We start from the raw sequence: 20,824 nt of genomic DNA, 5'->3' as shown, positions 1-20,824 counted from the left end.
AACATTCTTCAATTTCTTTCTGAGATAGTGAGTGACTATCAGGAGACCCTGTCATTTTTTTAAATTACCCCCAGCACTTTAGTTTACCTTGTAATGTTGTAAAGAAACACTGTTTCTTAGTTTTTGGTGGAAGATACAGCAGAGCTTGGGCATTCCACCATCAGGGAACAAAGTATGACAGTCTGGGTCTCCAATGAGATTGTAGTGGAGATGCAGCTAGTACTTAATCAGTAGTTGAGTAACATGGGCCTACTTCGGTTCTGAACCCACACTTGGCTGCATCCTTTAGGAGGGTAATGGATTAGTCGATGCAGAAGATCACCATTGTACCAGTAGCTGGGGGGCATTCTGGGTTAGAACTGACCTGGTTTTTGTGATTTTGAATAAGGCCAAACGTCGCAACGGGGACCCTCAGGCTACATGATCAGGAAAAAATGTTCTCAAAGATTTTAAACAGACTTAGTAGGAGCAAGAGACAAGGTGCCAGTATTGATGTCAATGTGGTGCTGAATGGATTGGTTGGCCGGGAAAAGCAGGAGCTCAGTTCTACCAAGGTTCAGATGGAGGCATTTGGCAGACCAGCTTGATTTACCACCAACTGTTCGAGAGTGTGGGGCAAGAGACCATAAACGTGCCTCTTCCAAAGCAACAACGCAGATGCCTGGGGTGGCACTTGAGGTGTCGAATCAGGTTCCAGAGGTGGCCCGTGCAGACTCGCTCAGCATTTTAGCTCTGCCCCAGAAGCTGCAGCAGACACGCTACACGAAACATCACATAATCAAAACACTGATTTTTTTCGTTGTCATGAGAGAAAATGTCACTTATGATGTTTACAGAACACTCCAGTAAATAAATTATGGCATCAGTCGGACTGTTTAGTGGACAACTGATCTAAAAGTGTTAGTCTGACTGATGTGGATGCTCTCTGTAACCCACTAAGACACACGGATAACGCAATGGGAACTTGAGTTAAAGTAGACAACACACGTGCACATGCTCCACAACCTCGAGGGTGTATGACCCTGGAGCAAAAACATTCAAGAAAGCCAGTCTTAGTTTCTGTGGTTGCCGGTTTGTCCCAGTTGTTTATGTGACTTGGAAAAGGAGGCTGTTTTATCCAGGAAATAATTGTCGGGCGAGCCATCCGGTGTACCTGATTGCTTTAATTACAGTGTGAACCCTTTTCTTTTATCGTCCACCCATTAATAATGTGAATAGGTTCACATTTTAAGGTAATAACTGGTTTTATATAGTGGAACAGATAGTAGATAATAACAGAACAAATGGAGATTTACTCTTTCTAAGTGTAGCTTTTGGGCTACACAGTGATTGTACGTGATAAAAAGTTCAGTTTTGAAACAGGAATTCTTTTTCAAACTCTCATCTATTTGGTAAAAACACTCATTTGTAGCATTTTATTTATTGCACTCCTGCTGGGTTCATTTTTATTTTTCCTCCTGAGATTTAGAGAAATATATAGTCTAGAAAATCGAACAACAAAGTGCAAAACCGTAAAAGATTATCTCCCACTGACATAAACAAAAGAGAATTAAACCTTCTCTGCATGAGGGTGCCAAGAATCCAGACCTCGGGATAGCATCCAGCTATCCAGAAAAATAAACAAACAAAAAAAAAAAACATCAAATGAAATGAACCCACAGTGACAGTTGGCAAAATATTTAATATCTGCTCTGATATTTTGCATGGTTGTCAAATATGCCCCATTTGTTTGCAAAGCAGTGGCGGATGAGCACTCTTTCATCATCACTTGTGTGTGATTCAGTAAAACAAGGACAAACAAAGAAAAGAACAGCCATCACAGATTAAAAAAAACAACAACAAACAAGAGCACAACTGCAGTGACAGATGGAAGTAGCCTCAGTAAAGAAGAGATGTGTGATGCAAACTCCTCCGCGGGAATGAGGGATGAAGAATAAAAGGTGGGTAATATCTATTGTTGATTGAGGTATTTGACGACAAACGTGGCGTCGAGCAGCTTGCAGACGGGGGGCGCCGTTCATCCTCGGATGAATTGGCTGACATTGTTGGGATGGTGATTTGCCGTCGGAAGCGTATCCTCCTGGATCCCAGCCCAAGCACAAGGTGACTCAGCTGTGGACCAGCGATGATTTGTGCGGTTCTGTCCCACTAAGGAGCCTCCATTATGAAGAAAAACATGTAAGGAAAAAAACAAGCCTTGAAACAACCTTGCAATTTATTAGCAGCTGAGCACCAAAGTGTTTGGGATGCCTGCAGTGATGGGCTCAGTGAAGAGACTATCAGCCAACAGCAGAAGGAAACAAGGTCCGTCTCGTTTTTTTCCCGGTAAGAACAGCTGCTGGGGAAACAGCAGAGATTTGTCCATCATCAGATGGAACAGATGCACCTTAATTGTAATCAATAAAGAAGTCTCACAGACCATGTCGTGGCTCACATCTTTTTTAAATCCAAGTCAATTTGCTTGAGCGTGGCTCACCTCGTGTAGCGGGGAAAACATCTCGCAGCCCGGTGACCTAAAGTTAGCTGAGCCAAGCTAAAGCTGCTTTTGCTGTTTAGGCTTTAGTGTACGCGTATCGGTAGGTCAAATTTCTGGATTAGGCACCGAGACACGGAGAGGCAGAGAGAAACATCACTCTGATTGGCTGATTAGCTTAACTCCTTCATCAATGTATGAGTCACACACCGATTCAAAGTGGTGAGGGGGCTGTTTTGTGAGGGTATTCTTGAGAAAACAACATCAAATCTACCACAAACTGGGCTACCATAGCCACAGATGCCTCAAAGGTGGAAGAATGTCCATGCAAACTGGCTGATTTTCAAAAGGACGGCTTCGGTCCAGCCTGTTCTCTGCAGCTGCAGCCATCGTAAAAAACAACAACCCTGAAACACAAACGCCACAACACTTGACTCTAAAGGAAAGAAAAAGGTGACAAATGTGTTCCTCTGCAACGCCTCAGACACATTTTTTAACTTCATCTCCAATCAGAGGAGCACAGATTGCAGTCTGCCGCACAATATGTTTTGCTCCGGTTTATTAGGCTCATAGATAAACCTCATGGCTGGAACTGGAGCCTGTGAGTGATGAAGGCTCCCCCTCCAGCATAACGAGATCTGGCCCTCCTTCTGCTTCTTGGCCACACGTTTACTCATGAATGCGAGTTCAGCTGGTCAATTTTAGTGCTTCACTTTCAAAAAGGGCCCGGCCCCAAGCATGCTGTGGGCGTGTGTTTTAAGAAGGCAGACAAGCTGTTAAATGGCCAACGAGTATACAGCTCCAGGAACATAAGCTGTCCCGCACGTGAAGTCCAGGGTGGAACTGAAAAGCCATCAGACATCGCCACGGAGACCAACGTAACCCCCACCTCCTCTCCCCAACGGCCCACAGCAGCCAGCTAAAGCGCTGATGGAGCAACAACTGTTCAGTTTTACCAAACAGGCTGAGCGCATCGCTGGAGAGGTGCGATCCAGATGGAGACAGTTGTGTCGCTCCCAGTACTGATTATGTTCACCAGCTGACACTCCGCAGAAAGCAGGTCTCATCAGACGGCGCTGTAGTGGTTGGCAGACTCTCTCTCTTTCCCTGATAAGTCTATTCTGTCCATCGCTGGGATGGATGACAATTTACCCCCCCCCCCCCAAGATCGAAGATTATTGTGATACCAGGTAATCAAAAAAATATATAAATATTGGTGACAGTGAAGTGCGGCTTAACTTGGCTTTAAGAATGCAGAGGCATAAACGGGGAGTGAATTTTTATTACATGATTATGGAGAAAATTAGAAGCAAGAGCATTTGGGAATCATTATAAAAGTGAGCTTGTTTTGCTGGAAATTACTTCCTAACAAGGAAAAGTTTGTGAACGCGGACAACAGAGAAAACAGAACTTTGAAAAAAAGCTCCCAACTGGAAAGGTAACACAAAATGTTGACTGTTAAAACCTAATGTATAAAAGTACTTGTGCTTTTAACTTGTCTAAAATGTCAAAGTGTCAGTTTTTAGACCTTTAGCGGCTATATTTAGAGCCATATCTGCAACGAAAGAAAATAAAAACAATTTTGCACCAGGTTTTATTTTATTTTTTGCAGCACTTGAGATAAATCTGTTTTCTCTACTCAGTTTAACAAGCTATCATTGACATGTTTCTGTTTCCAGCAAATGGATCATTGCTGCCGTTCCCTCATTATTGCTGATTCAAGGAGTTTTTAACAGCTTTCCAGGGCCTGATCAAGGATGCAGGGTGAGAGCAGATAATTACTGTTGGGGTAAGTCAAATTGTCATTATAAGAACTGCCAGACTTTGCAGGGGCTCAAAAACATGATTTAAAACATGAGACATAATTTGAATGTGTAAACAATTACTTTCGGCAATGAGCAGGGTTAAAGTTGTAAAATTATAATGATGCATTCAGGTGAAAACAAGCCGAGGTGTAAATCCAAGAGAGGAATATTAATGAAGTTCAATAATTCTGCCCGCAGTTACCCGAGACTTCTGATTCTGCGGCTCTGTCAAGCATGATTTTGTACATCTTTATACTAGATCAGCATTACTGGATGCAAAGCTCCAGAGCTATTCCCTGTAGACATGGTTACCATGGTTACAACAATGCAGTAAAAAAACAACAACAAGGGTTAAAATAGTTCTTTTTTTATTGTAAATGATCTATAAAGCAGTATCAGAAAGAAGAAAGTATATCAGACATTTAACTAAGTGAGATTTCAGTCAGAATAAAACAATTGTGGTTGTTTTTTATTTGGTAAGAAACAAATTAAAATACCATTTCTGCTGCATTCGAAATATTCTGTCAAAAAAAGTGGCCTTTATGATGCTAAAAGTACAAATCTTTGAGAGACAGGGACTGCTATATATTTAATAGTACGCAGATAACAATTAGAAAGAAAATGTAAACAATAACTAATAAGAGATTCTTTGCATATAAAAGTATTAAGTTACATCAAAAAGAGAGTAACAATATACTCACTTATACATCAGTACATGGACATGTAAATAAGTAATGCAGCATAAAAGTCTAAAGTAATTAGATTATCGGATTAGAGGGAAAATATAAATTTTAAATGTTTTTCTCTGGATTACAAAAAAAAGTGCTCGTCCATACTGATTTGCGGTGCTTGTATAGATTTAGATAAATGCTACACATCTTAGTAGAACTCTTTGGTGGACACCACTGAACAGATCAAGCTCTATTCTGCCTCATCTGCTAATAAAATCTCATCTCTTGTGAATCTGCTCTCGACTTTAAATCCTGGAGGTCATCGTCGGGTTATTGTGTCTGCACCATGATGTTACGGCATACAAAACCACTTTTAATGAGTCGTTTCAATCATTAAATGTCAGAGAGTGAATATGCTGATGTGAAGAATTCTCACAAGGCCCTCAGTTTTGCCAAGAGAGCCTCCACATCTGACTCCCCGTTGGTGCTGCAGCTGCTGAGCGCAGCATCCCTAGAGGTCGGCTGGAAGGCCGCAGGATCGGATTCCACCACTTTAACCGTCTCTCCATCCAACACTCTCTCTCTCTCCAGCCAGGAGCTGTGACCAGCGGGGTTCCTGTACCTTCGACCCGACTCCGAACACGGTGCGACCTTGGGCTGGGATGCGGCCTGCTGGCCCTCCGCTTCATTACGGGCCTCATTGGCATGGGAAGGTTTGACCGCCGCCAAGCTCGCATTTATATTCTGCCGAGAGCGAGACCTTTGTAAAGGTGTCCTGTTGTTTTCTGTGAGTGGAAAACAAAGAAAGAGTGCTGTGTGTGTGTGAGGGAGATAATGAGGGGAAGCTGATGCGTTACAGATTTGCTTAATGGAAGCAAGGGGTTAATTAGCTCAGAAAATTAATTACAAGAGCAGGAAGCTAAAAAGGCGAGCAAGCAAATGCAGAAATGCATCATTATTTATTCTAAAGCCAAGGAGAGAATTAGAGGAATCAAAACACATATGCACAAAAACGGGTGCACGTGAGACAGAGATCACACGCAAACACGGGCGTAGGAAATGTACACTGTGTGCACTGATGGGGACGGATTTTCTGCAGCAGAATGAGGCACGTGCGGAGCTCAGTATGATGAAATGGATATGGCTGATCAACCACAGCAGAAGCTCAGTAACACTCTGTACATCGCCCTTTTCCAATCTCCCAGTCTGCATTCTTCTTCTTTTTTTTACACGACACCCTCCAAACCATCTCCACCTCCCCTGACTCCACCATTATCATCCATTCTCCTTCCTCCGCTCTTCATCTCGGCTCTCGGAGCGTTCTCTTCATCTCCCTCCCTATTTTCCATCGCTCACATATTTCCTCGGTCCTCCTCCCCCCATTCTGGTTCCTGACATAAAACGCACACCCAGACAGACAGCGGAACAGAGCGACAGCCGGGATCAGACCTTCGTTCTGAATTATAATCCCTCTAAGTAGATCTTAGACTTCATCATCAGTATGTGTGCGCTGGTAGGAAGGTAAATCCATATTCATGTGACCTTGAGTGGATGGCTGAGAACAGTGGCGGGGAGAGACACCAGTGCATTTAAAGTTTCCTGAGCATTAAATGTCTGGCAAACAGGAGTCAAACACAGCAGAGCGGAACGGAGCGACCCGCTCTGTCAGCCAATCGGTAATGAGCTTGGAGCGTGGCCAACCAGTCATGACAGTGTGTTTTATGGGCCACGCCGACGAATGACAACCGGCGTCCCTGAACGCAACCTCTGACAAATAAACAAAAAACAGGAGGAAAAAGACCAAGAGAAGCGTTAGAGAAAGAAGGGGAAATTTCCATCAGGAGCACACACACACACACACACACACACACACACACACACACACACACAACACACACACACCACAATTTATTAGGCAAACAAGAGGCATTGGGGGTTGTGGGGGGAGGTTAAAAGGACAAAGGAGCGGGTTGTCTTGCTGCTGTAACTGAACATTTACCACAGCTGAAAACCCATTCGACTTTAATTATCTCGCCCCCTTTTCCTTCTCTGTTCCTGTTTGTTGCAGTCGAAGTTGTAAAAGATGACAATTATACTCCGGCTGCGGAACCCCTGCCACCAACCCCCCCACCCTGGGCTGCGTTTAAATAGTCCATCTGTGCTCCGGGGCTGTTTTTTCATCATTGTTCTATCAGGGTGAAAATAAACAGAAAGAAATAGACAAAAACAAATAAACAGGGTGATGGAAACATCAGCTGGGCGCGGCGTGCTCTACGTTTCCTTTCGAGAGGCATCGTATTCCGGTGGAGATGTTTACATTTCGCTGGGAGGATACGGCGGTGCCGCTCATCGGCGACGGTGAACCAGCGCTAATCATTGAGCAGATACTGTCATCCTGTGCCGTCTACAATGACAACATACTGTATATTATGGAAGAGGCTTTCAATGAGTTCCTAAATAACATGCAAACTAACCGTTCATTACAGGGAAGAGGCAGCAATGTTCCTGAAAGTGAAAGCACTGAAAATAACTCAGATCAGCTCATTCTATCCTCCTCAGCTTATCTTGATGTTGTACCCATCTCTGCGACGTCAATACGGGCTCTGGTGTTGGTATAATTCATCAGTTATGCATCCCTTATTTCAATATTATAAATCATTGAGATTATTTTCAATGTTCAGGTGGGTTTTCTGTCTTTAGGAGATAAAGAAAGACAGACGTGTCAACACAAAACACGTGCATCTTTGGACACATCTCATTTGTCAAAGCTCCGTAAAACCTACCGCTGGGAAAGATGGAGCCCCGTACCGATATATGTGAATTTACACTTCAGAAAGAGATTGGAAGAACCAACACTTCAATAGAAGCTCTTATGCTAAAGTGTTCTCCTCTCCTTTCTAACATGCCCCTGGCCTTTAGTGCTGAATGCGATCAAAGTGCAGCCAAGTTCAGTTTCTTCCTGCTCTGCCCGCCAGTGACACCTCGCTGCCCCGTCCTTTGAAGCCTCTCCAGCTTCTCGCCGCAAACCTACATCTAAGCTGCGAAACATCACGGAGTCCTGAAAAGCGCGTCTCATCTCACAGGTACAGACTCCGCTTTAACAGGAAAACCAATTAAATTGGAAGAAAAATGTGCTTTTATTGTAAATTTGCCATTCAATTTGACACAGCTCCATCACTGGTAATCAGTATTACTAATTAAAGGGGCTTTGCGCTTCTATGGCAAATATTTAACCTATAACACAACCTAGAAATAACAATAAAAGTGAAAGACTGAGTTTTCCATTTATTCTACGAAAAAAAACAATAAAAAAAACTAAACCATTTAAAGTGCTTTAGGTCAAGCAGAGCTCAGTGGAGGGCCACAGAGGTGGTTAAATCCACTTCTTGCTCCCTACTTGCCTTGAAACTTTGAAAGGCCGCAAACCAGCTCCTGACTCCGACACTAAAATCAATTAGGAGAATTTATAAGATTACACACCGTGCCCAATGGGGCCACAGAAGGATTTACAGCCTCACCAAGCGGCACTGCTCTCCGGGGCTTTGAAACATGCCATAAAATCACATTTCCTCTCTTAAAATAAAATTAATTTGGAACTTGTCGGGATGATCGCTGTGTAACTGCAGCGCTGGGGCGTTTACCTTGATCCAAATTCACTTTCAGAATTTTCACCAGCAAAGAGCTTTCTAAAAAGAACAGATCCTCTCAATTGGTGAGAGGACTTTGACAATAGAATTATCTTCAGCTTTATTTATGGACCGACTGGATCTCACAGTCTTGTGTGGGCCTTGTGCCACTTGAGCAGTAGTAGTTGCTGTTGTTGTAGCTCCACCAGTTAAAGCAGGTAATATTTGTAGCTAACAATCCCTGGGATCTGTGCTTCAGCACTTGCTTCCTTCCCTCTTCTAGACTGCTGGAGCTCAACTTGCAACGCTGCAGCACGAGTCAACAGATCAGAAAGTCTGGAAACTGGTATTTCCCACACAAAACACAATTCTGACAAATTATGAGTCTATCAAACCCAGTAGTCTCACACTGTCGTTCCCTTCCCGAGATGGCAGACAGGAAAGGAAACACTGATATAAAGCTCGGCAAATAGAGCTTGTTACGTCTCTTCTTACGCTCGGCTTTGCTGTCGAAAGCCTAGAGTCTTGAAGCTGACATCCTTTAGCCAGCAACTGGCACTTGTTCTTTTGCATCAGGAGACGGGTGAAACCTCAAACACAACAGACAAACTGCAGCTCTGAACGAGCAGAAATCCTCCTCCAGAGTGTGTCGATGGAACCGAGGTGGTTCCTTAAATGTCTGGTGGATATAAAAAGGCTCACAGGGGCTGTCAAGTAGAAGAATATACATCTTTCTGCATATGGCTGCAGAGGAATTCACTTCCCCTCCCCTTCTGATCATTTAGGCCATTTGCATTTTCCACTTCAAAAACAGATGCAGATGAGCCGTTCCTCTCATCTCTCACACTCCCTTTCTCTCCCCTCTTATGAAGTTTGCTGTATTTGATGAGTTTAAGAAGAAAGTCGTCCTGCAGGCTTTTTACCCTCTGCTGACTGACACGAGTTCAAGATGACAATGAACACGAACCCCCCCCCTCACACACACACACGCACACACACACTATGGGCAGTTTGCAGCACGTTCTGTGTCATGACTATTTGCATTAATGCCTGGGATGTAGGAGCCCACAAGAAATAGGTCACCTCTAAGACAAGCACACTATCAGTGTAGAACTGGATTTAAACGGTCCCTCACTGGCACCGAAGGTCGAGGGTTCCATCCCCAGCTGTGTTGAGCAAGTCTCTCTCCGTGTCTGTGTGGGATTCCTCGGGGTGACTTTCACTGTTCGACAGCAATAATGACAATTAAAGCATCTTCTTCTAGATGAAGCATCCGAATAATTCCAGAGAGATGAACAGATCTATATCCTGCAGGCGCGGCCCCTGTCTGCGATTGGAATCACCAATCACTCTTGCCAAACCAGATTGTAAGGGTTCAGTCTGACGTGCCGTTTCCCGTTTTTAAGTATTTCAGGGATGCAGTGAAATTGTAGCATATTAAAGCAGAATATTCACTAAATGGCTTCAGGTTCCCCCGTAGAAACTTCTCAAGATATGATTTTTGATGGTGTAATTTTCGATACCGCATCACAGCGCTACATATTCATACGTTATTGATGTGTTGGGAATGACATTTAAGGAGAAGTGAAGCCGAGGGCCTGTGGCATCAGTGTAATGATTTTCTAAGGGACCTGACCGAGCTTCGTTATTTGAGGGGCTGGGAGTGAGAGCGTGTTTCTCAATCATTCGGCAACAGCGAATACAAAGTAAAAGAGTAAAGGTGCATTCACTGTGCTTCACTCGACAAAATCAATACATAATATTCGTCAATTAAATCCTTTATATAGCAATATGGTAACTGGACAGGCCTGTCATCATTTTTAATCACAGCATCTGACCATCAACAGGAATTATGCTTGTACCAGACATCACAGTATCATTCTGTCCATTTGTCCTCACAGTCGGTCTGTTGTCCTGCACTAAATGTGTGTGACAAGTTCCGGCAAAGTCTCGTTAAAAGTATAATCACCAGCACAACTTGTTATCTCGCCCAAGAGTATTAGAGTAGCTGTGATTAAAGATCATTACCTGGCTACATACCAATAGGCTCTCTGTGAGCCCGTTCCTTGTAATTCCTTGTCACACTTTGTCTGTGTATGTGTGTGTGTCTTGTGTCACGCACAGAAACAGCAGATGGGGTTTTGAAAAAAGAGAAACTGCAAAAAGCAGTGAAGGGAGAGTGGACAGCAGTGGAAGAAATGGGACGAGCGTAGAGAAAATAACAAGATGGGCAGAACAAACAGCTTTAAGACAGTGCCGTGGTTTGAAAGCCATGACTGTGATTTGGACAAAAGAGAAAATATAAGAGAAAATTGAGCATATATGCGGACAGACTGAAAAGCACCCCATAACAATCCCCGAGGGCAATGCCAAAAACAGCCCTTTTACAGGTGTCTAAAGCCCCTAATGTGTATCAAAGTGTTTTCCACAGTGATTTGGCTGCCCCCTTTTACAGCCCCGACCATATTTAACTACTAACAAAAACATCTGTTGAAGTGCATCAGGGTAGATGGAAGGAGAAACGGCTTCGTCGCACCTTATATGTCCAGTTTTTGACTGAATATGTTTCACCACGTTATAATCTGGCTCGTTCATCGCCCCTCTCTCTTGACAAATTAAGATTTTAACTGTTACTGTGTCCTTTTAACATCTGGCGCGTAGTAATATGTTTTTGATCATGCTATTGTTTCAACAGAAATCCAATTAGAGATATGAACCGGGGGTGGGTGTATAACCCTAGTGAAACAGAGCAGAATGGATCAGATGACAAAAAAAAGAGGAAATTTCTTGACATTTATGGGTCACTCAAAAAAATTAATACACGGGTAAACATCAACATGAATAGTATGAGGCATGGCAAATGATTTCAATTTTTTTCCCCCCTAACAAGCTAAAGAGCTGTCAACACATTTGACTTGCCGTACTCGACATGATTGAGTCATATTAAAATAACAACCAAGTTGGGGGGGAAATGGGTGAAAATGTCAGAGGCGATTTGATGCTTAAAACCAGAAAAAAGTGACACGGAGGATGTGAAAGAACTGAGCTGGACGTCCCTCAAGTTTTCTGCTACTCAGTGTGAATCCCAGCCACTGTGCACTGCAGCCAAGCATGACATTGTGTTAGCACGCCTTGGTGCATCGAACAATGCCTCAGAAGTGAACCCAGCTCCTTAATGCTACACGGTACACACGACGCATACGACACACTACTGTGACAATTTGAAGACTGAAAAAAGTGGGATCTTCAATGGGTTGTGCAAACTTTCCCACTGTCAGCTGTGAAATGACAGGTTCCAAGGTGTCACAAAGCCTGGTTTTGTTAAGTAATGTATTCAGGAGACGACTTCCTGAAAGCTTCATGAGACTTGTAATAGACGCAAGATTGTTTCTATACTGCTCTGTAAGTATTACGGTTGGACCACGCTAAAATAAGACAAAACAAGTGATACAGGAATTTGTCCAGTTATTAAAAAAGAAGCAATGTATCCAGCAGATGGTGGAAGCAGCTTTACTCTAATTATATCTACACGTGGGGTAATGGAGTGAAAATGTTTCCTCGTACACCAACAGCTTTGCTTCCCCCAGCATCGGCTTTCTTTCAGTCTCCACAAAAGCTCGTGCAATTAGAACAGCAGACGTCACGCACAACTCCCGGACAGAGACTGACAAACATCACTGCACAAACCGCCGGCTATTCCACTGATATATGTGCACAGGCGGCGTGCCCGGCTTCCTCTGGCATGAATTAAACATGTATGGGTTTCAAGCTCGGCTACCTGTTGTTGTTTGTCTGGTTACTGCTGGTAAATACCCCCAGCAGTCGTAGTCTAATGCATATGTATTTATCTTCTGCGGCTCCTCACTAACAAACTTTCTGTCAGGCTCTCTTTCCAGCAGTGTACACCTGTCACACTGTGGCGGATGAATATTGATTCTTCGCTCACCCCGAGAGTGCTAAGTAAAACACAGTTTGAAATTGGAGACAGAAGTACACATTTTTCTGTTAGCTTACCTTCCGAAACATGAATTAATAGACTGGTTGAGTGAGGGCAGCCTATAGCACTAGAGCAACAGCTATCAGAGCTCACTTTCACACAGAACTACAGTATTTGTCTGTTAAGTTGGTGCAACAAAAATAAAAAAAATAAAAAAAGCCTGATATTACAATTATATATTACTTCTGATTATATTTTGATGAAAATCAAACCAAAGCTTTGTCAAATTATAGTTTTGAACATACACAAATGTGAGTTTAGCCCATAAACAGTACAAGCTTACTTACAATGGCTTTCGTTTTCAGCTGTAAGCCATTATCCCGATAAAACCCACCCACAATTAGCCATTATCCTATCAACCGATATCAGGAAAACCAAAGAACTCCTCTTGTTTGTCTGGTATGTCCTCTGATGTAGATGTTTTTACCCACTGCCATTGTCTGGACTGCCAGCCGAGAGCTTGTGTGTAACACTTAAGTTGACTCTGACAGCTCTCAATATGCTGGGCCAGCCCTGGCAAACAGACTTATGAATTCCAAACAGCCTGGAGTCATGCTCCATATTTCATTGAAGTTGAATATTTAAAAAGATCAACCCACTCAAAACCTATCATTCTGGGGCCTTGTGTCCTAAAAATAAAATCGCATCTGCCATATCGCATTACAGACAGCCACATCAGCCCCCATCTCTTAACTGTTCCACTTGTTCTGTTCTCCTCTCTCGCTGACAAAACCCATCTGGTAACCAGCTTGTTTCCATCAACTAAGGTTTTGCTCTCTCTCCTTCAAAAACCTACTTCCTGTTCATCATTTACTTCCCTTTTGTTCCTCATCTACTAGATTTTTTTTTTAAAAAAAGGCTTTATATTTAAGCAACAAAATAAAACAAATCCCGATATGCTAATTTTATGCTTTCACTCGATTTTAGACATAATCTTCATGATCTAATGCATAAACATGACACACTCATGCAAATGCCCCTGAGCAGCATTTTTGTTCATGTGTGTAGACAACAGTAGAATCGGGAGGGGGGTGGGGGTTGGTTCTGCTCAGGTTTAATTTAAATTTAAAGATTTGTCAAGATTCATCATAACAAGACCATTATTAATGGGTCCACATTAATTAAGTTTGGGCTACAGGATGTGGATGTAGGGTCATGTCGCTGTCATCTTTAATATAAAACTGTTACAAAACTCACGAGTGAGTAAAAGCTCCCATTTGGTGCTTCTCCTGTTAAACACGAGTGAATTTGTAAGGACACGATTATCACGGCATTAATTACCCGTAGGAAGAGACAAAAACCGAGTCATCTCGACTTCAAAGCATGGACTCTTGTTTTCTGCTCGCTGTTACTGACAGCAATGCAAGGGGAAACAATATTAGTATCTAGAGAAAGCTTTTAAGATGTACTGATGTCAAAATGTCCCTTTGGGTTGTGTCAGAAGATTGGAACAAATGATAGCTTATAAGGTATAGATTATGTGCCCTTTAGCATTGTTTGGTGGACACATTGAAACTAAGAGTGAGGAGAACAAAAGGGGAGTGGAGGAAGCAATTACAGAGGGGAAAAAGAAGAGACAGGACAGAATGGCTGACTGTCCTGGTAATTAAAAATAAATACATCCTTGTTTCATTCCAGTATGTAAAGAACAGTGAATTAAACAGCTACATGAGCATAACACGTGTAAAAGGACTCAGCTGCCTGTAGCTAAATGCTAGTTCGTGTTTTCTTTAATCCACACAGAACTTAAGGCTGGTCAGTTTCATTTAATGGGCATCGAATCAATGTGCCTGACAAATGAGGTGACGCAACGAAAGGTCGTACACGTCATGGCTCAGGGGAACACATTAACCCAATCACCTCAGAGGCAGGGCTCTCCCAAAGAAAGTCATATTTTGTCAGACGTCCAGAGACGGTCATCAGAAGGACAAGGACAGTGGTGCTGATTAGATTGGCCTATATTGATTTAGATCAATAAGTGGGATGAAAAGAGGTGTGGGTGCCCTCTTCAGATGAGGAAACACTCTTACAGTAGCAACACCACCTTTTGTACATTATTTTTAATGGTTGAATTTGGATCCAAAGAATACAGCACGTCTTAAAATGGGCAAAAAAAGGTTAATGCGTTAAATGATTAAAACAAAAAAAAAAAAAGATATTGTGATATAACTATTCCAGCAGTAAATCAACACAAAATAATTAAAAGTCATTGTACCTCAGGTTGGTATGTTTGAAATAACATTTCCTGTAAGCCAAACCCCCCCCCAACACATGTGGGTGCAGTGTCACAATCAACAAAATCAATATGCTGGGATTAATGTCTAAAATACAGCTCCATTGATTGGAAGAGCTTGAATCAGGCCAAAGCTGGAAGGGAAGCAGAGCTGAATCAATGCCAACAATTTGATCAGATGGGAAGAGTCTTTTATGACAGCCCCCCTCCCATTGTAAAGGAGCTCATGTCCTCTCCGTTTCCTTCTCTTGTCTCTGTGGTATTGTATTTATTTCAGTCAGTGTTTAGCTCATTTGTCCAACTGCTAAGTTATTTAAGCATCTTAAATTGCAGAATGACAATAACAAGTGGCAGTTACACTCCACCTGAGTGTTCTCAACAATTTCTGCAGCTTGAACCATCATTCCATTGAATCGCTTCTAAAATAGGCAACGCTTAGCAGTGGACTGCCAAAAAGGGCAAATGCAAGTGTTAAAACAATAAATTATGTTATCGTTGGAAATAAGCTATTCAAATAGACTTATTCCAGATTAGAAGCAACAGATACGTGCTAAATGTGATTAATTAAATAGGCTATTTCATGTCAATATGGCTGCCAAGAGCTGAACAGCACTTGCTATGTTGTGTAGTCATTTTTTGCCTTTTTGAAGAGATTTACAGATATCGCGTTACAAGCGACCCAAATGTGCCATTTATTTTGCACAATCAGATCTTCAATGAAACACGGAGATGTGTGTTTGTTTTCTTTAATCATCCCAAGAGGAGAACAATGGCTCTGTGTGAGTCATTCCAGTCTACAGGAATGCCCGTGGCACAGTCCTCCTTGTAATTATCACAGCACCAATCAGAGAACACGCGCAAGACAAACACTAGAACGAGGAACAAATTGAGCGGGGAAACAAGCAAGTCAATAACTTTAGAAAAAAACAAAAACAAACAAAACACAATGTGCCGCGACAGGAAGCAACACCGTCAGTCTGAGACGGATCTGGGAAGCTCTGGAGCAGTTGTCTGTTGCCTGCATTGATCAGAGGGATGATATAAAACAATGCGCGAGAGCAGGGTTGCACTGACATGTGTATGTGCTTCCAAAACTTTGGTAAATGACAGTTTGTTGTAGCAACAGCTGCCTCATTATGATTTCTCACAATGGTCTGACTTGTCACAAAACTTCACCATCGTTCCACAGACTCGCAAAAACACCTCCAGCCGCTACGATAAATGCCCTGTTTTTGTCTGGATAAAACCAATTACTGAGAAGAAAAACAGATAATAGCCAAAGAAAATAGCATCTGAGGGTTCACGGCATTTATCTTTTAGTTATTGAAACGCCATTTAAAAAAAAGCCGTAAAAAATAAAAAATATAAGAACTCTTCCTGAAATATGAGAGGACTAAATATGCATTTTATACCTTTAAACATGGAAAAACAGGCTTATAGGGTAAAATTAGGGTTGATGTCACTTATACTAAAAGTGTTCAACTATTCCAATCCGGTTGAAAACTATCCTGACAGGCAAATCCAAATGTAGTGGGTTTCCTTGTCATTCTTAAAATATGCATCAGGCTGGCAGCCGGCAGGAGACATCTTACTCATCAACAGCAATAAGACCTTAAATACTGCAAAAATTATATTGTTAAAAATGCTTTACATCCATTCCAGACAGCTGCTTTATCAAGAGTGCTCATGTGTGCCCTCTGAACCAGATGAGCCAGTGATAACTTATGGATTAGCAAGTGGTGAATGTACAGCCTTTCTTCTTTAAAGGGGGTTAATTGAAATGCATTAATCCACTTGCTCAGAAGCGCCGCAGCTACTCAAAGTGGTAAAATCAATGTATCGCACGTCAGCTCCTACACACTAAAATACCATCAGGCGAAGGTAAAACGAATGTACTTTTTTTTCTTTAAAGCAATTAATAAACTGTGAAAGTGCAGCAACTGGAACATACTTTGTTGGCTACAACTGCGGTTGTCTGTTTTACACTGCTAAGCTGTAGCTCTGGGCATGCACAAATGTGATCTTTCTCTGTTCTGATTTCATATCAGCCCAGCCGTTCGGGGAGAGGAGGCCACGTTTATATTGTTATTGGAATTGCTTCTGTCTGGACACAATCAGGCATCTCTGGACCCAGGGGAAGATAAGGGAACCTGCTTACGTATCGGCTCGGGGTATTAGGGTATTACTGAAGAGCAAATGTGCACTTAGCACTGCCCAAAAACTTTTGCTCAACAATTAAATAGAAGATTTGCACTTCAGGAAATTAAATTCCACATTCAAAAGAGAGTTGATGAGCTTTTTATCTTACAAAAAAAAGAAAAAAACACACAAAACATAGAGTTTATTTTACTATAACTAATATCTATGATGTGTCTTAAGATGATTGTGGTGGTCAGTGCAAGTGTTACTGAAAATAAACAGAGGAAAAGCTCTTGTGGCTGCAGCAACTGTTGGCTTAAATCAGTTATTTATTCTGATAACTGTAATTTAGTAATACTCTTACTGTTTTTTTGTTACATTCTATTTTCAGAGGTGGGAGAAAAAACCTGGATTCAGAGAAAAATATAATAAGAGCCATGACAATCCTTTAATTTCATAAAATGAGTCTTATATCGCCCAGATTGTACACTACCTGCTGTATCTCTAATTACATTTGACAAAGGTAGGAGTTGTTCTTTGCACGTGTGGCATCTATTGCACGGAGGTTTCATCTTTAACCCAGAAAGGCTGTTTAAGTTTTTCCAGATGCGGGTCGAGGGCCTAAGAACAGAGGGTGGCAAAACTACAGATTGTAAAGGACCCCGAGGCAAACGATGGCTGTGATTTTGGGATCTAAATAGATTTAATATGAGTGGTGAGAGTCAAAGGAGAAGATGATCGCATGAGAATGAGCTGCAGATACAGGAAAATAAAAAGGATACAGTAGATACTGCTCACAAAGGGGAAAAAAAAGGAAGTGGGAGCTACTTTCACCTGCCACCAGCATTTAAGAGCTTAAACACATACGAGGCTTTTCCCTTCAGGGCATTAGTGCAATATTGGTTGGTCTAAGTGTTTTCATATGATGGATGATGGTTCACATTTCTGTTGTTTGTCACCAGAGAGCTGACCTTGTCAGGACCAGGGACGATTCGAATCCTCTCAGAAACCTCTCAGCATCCTACAGCATATGTGTAACAATATTTATGGAATGGTACCATTAGCATGTCTCTGGCACACATCACAAGTTGAGATTTTTGGTAGGTTATGTTGCCTTCTGCCATGATTTGTGTTTTCCTCCGGTTAAAGTGGCGTAAAAACCTTAGGAGGTTAACTACTGCAACAATTTGCCATATTACGGTAAAGGCCATAACAACCAGCAAGGGCAGCAGTTTAATCAGCTTGGACATATAAAAGCCAACTAACAGAACTTAATTAGAAGGGATGCACTATATTCCTACTGATGATTCGGATGTTCTGGTGAGCCTGTGTGGGCAGCTGACTGCATGTCTGTCTGATTAACAGAGTGACCCAAACAGAAGGAGAAAATGCTGCAAAGGGAGCAGACAACGGAAGAGAGAAGAAGGGTGAGGGAGCAGTCCCTTTGATGCATGCTTACAGCCTGCCAGTTTGGCTCTGGCGGACAGTGACCTTGTTTGCATGATTAGTAGAACCACTGGGGCATGATTGGCCATGTTACATTATTCTCCCTCTTCCTTTTTTTTCCTTCTCCCCATCATGTCTTATTTATCAGAGTAACTCTCCAAATCTCCCCCCTTTCTTCTTTGTCTTTTAACACTGAAAGTGATCAATTTCTTTGGCAGCATATCAAATTATGTTTTCGATTTTATGCCAATCTTTTTTGTCCTTTACTGATTAATCTGCTCCAACAAAACAGTGATAATATTATACATATAATGGCTGAATCAGAGGCTGATTTTTACCAGCCAAATTTGAAAATAAATGACGAATTAATCCTGTTTTTACGATGAAACAATGACAGTTGATTGGCAATTTTGTTTGCTGATATGAACAATACATCTCATTCTCTAGTTTAAAGGAAGGGATGAAATAAGAAAAGATAAAAGAAATCTAATGAAGAAAACAATGTTTATCTGCACACTGAATTCTACACGGACCTTCCGAAAGCTCAATTCCTCAGAATATGAGTCGACCATCTCCGACCCTGAGATAATGATTGGAGGTGGGCTGACAAAGACGTATAGTCAGGTGAAACATCTGAATGACGGCGGCAAAATGGTGCCTGACAGCCTACCAGTTACAGAGTAGTTTCAACTGTCATCTCCATCAACATGGGGATGGGAGAGTGATGGAGGGAAATTTGTGTTTTTGTGCATGATGGAGATGGAGGAAGAGGGGAGACAGATGAGCGCATTCACACACACGTGGGCAAGGGGAGTGCATGTGTGTGTCATTTCACATACACGTAAAAAAAGGACAACAGTGTCTGAGAAGATGAGGGGCTCATGAGATGAAGATGAATTTAACACTGTTTACACATTAAACACACTGTAAACACATTACCATTTCAAACGCCTCACACTCACAGCTGTGTGTCAGCTCCGCCCCCTTTTCAATAATTCCGCTGAAGGATTTCAGCTAGTCAAATTCTGAAATCACATTCAAATGAAATCCTCCTCAAACATGTCAATGTTGTGGCAAACAGAGGCAAGTCTTGACATGCGTTACGTCATTGGAACATTCTGAAGGTAGAAAGTGCATTACTTTCTTTAAACCGTGTTGGTTTTTTTTGATATTCTCATTATTGCCACACAAATCCCAACTTTTTCCCCTCTCTGATCATAAAATTTTAAGATCCTTGTTGTCAACACTTGCTTTTATGCTTCCTCTGAGATACTGTCATTATTTTTCACAGCTACCAGACAACTGTGACAGTCAAACAAACAAAGTCTTTTATTTCACAGCAGAGGACCTCTAATCTATTTACAGGTAGGAAAAGGCATACAAATGGAGAAAGAGCATTACCTATTAACTCTGCTGTAAAAAAGTAATTGAGATTACACCTCATACAAGCCTCATAATGTATGCAATGAGAAAATTGCAATGAAAATGGAAAAATCATGTCACTCACTAGGGAACTGTTTACTGATAAATAAGCGTAGCAGAAAAATAAAGACAGGAAGAAAACAACAGCCATATACAATCTCCTCAAATTTAACTACACAACAGTCAATCATAAAAGACAAATCTCATGAAATGCACCCAACAGAATAATACTAAAGATAAAAAATGCAACTGAATGACAGAGAAAATGGAAAAAACCCCCAAAAACAATTCCATTCACTCATCTACCCATTAAAGATGCTTTAAATTACTTGATGGGCAAGATCACTTTAATATGCCTAGCTGACATGATGCATCAAATAAAAAGAGGCAAGTATGAAGGCAAGATATGATGTGTTTTAAAACTGGTAGTGGTAAATCACCTGCTGGATTACTGGGGAGGAGGCGGGTGGACCTTATTGATGTCTCTTTCTTTGTAAATAAGGGGGATTTAAGATTGATGGCAGTGATTGTAGTCTGTTACACACCCAAACTAGCTGATAGAGGGGGAGATTTGATAAAAAGGGAATAAAATCTTTTCTTGGTGTCAGCATTTCATTTTTTTGGAATTGACAATAAAAGCAAATGGTGGGCTTTGGAACAGAACTTAGGAAGGCAGTGATAAAATGGCTCCCTGTGGAGGGGTGGTGGAAGAAAAAAACCCACTGCTGAGTGCCTAATCAGTGAATTTTCAGTTTTAGGGGAATTATCTTAAGCATATCCTCATTAAAATATGCAACATAAGACATTTGCTTTGCATTGCATCAGTTAACTGAGGATAAAAACAAAGGTGGTAACCTTTACAGTGTGAAAGTGATTGCCATGGGTCTAGATTTAATCCATTTTTCATTAAGAGATGCAGGATATTTTCCATTCATGTAAACATGATAATACCTCTGACAAAGTGCCCTTGGCATTTGTGATCATCTTCTCAATGACACGGTAGAAAAAGTTT

At 41.7% G+C, this 20,824-nt stretch overlaps 1 protein-coding gene across 8 annotated transcripts in view; it reads right to left on the bottom strand.

Moving 5' to 3' along the window:
- Nucleotides 1-1,818: 1,818 nt before the first annotated feature.
- LOC130519559 (protein diaphanous homolog 3-like) overlaps nucleotides 1,819-20,824 on the bottom strand; it is an 83,785-nt gene continuing 64,779 nt past the window's right edge. For 7 of the 8 annotated variants that reach the window (XM_057023121.1, XM_057023104.1, XM_057023141.1 and 4 more), the window contains one exon: nucleotides 4,630-5,734. In XM_057023121.1, coding sequence (XP_056879101.1) covers nucleotides 5,382-5,734 — 353 coding nt within the window. In that variant the 3' untranslated portion in view covers nucleotides 4,630-5,381. Of the gene's footprint in view, nucleotides 2,158-4,629; nucleotides 5,735-20,824 lie in introns of those variants that run through there. The other variant, XM_057023142.1, reaches the window with a different exon arrangement.

The sequence above is a fragment of the Takifugu flavidus genome, chromosome 2, assembly GCF_003711565.1.
Source record: "Takifugu flavidus isolate HTHZ2018 chromosome 2, ASM371156v2, whole genome shotgun sequence".
NCBI classification, from domain to species: domain Eukaryota; kingdom Metazoa; phylum Chordata; class Actinopteri; order Tetraodontiformes; family Tetraodontidae; genus Takifugu; species Takifugu flavidus.
Note: the sequence above shows the minus strand (reverse complement) of the source record. Positions and strands in the feature narration are given on the sequence as shown.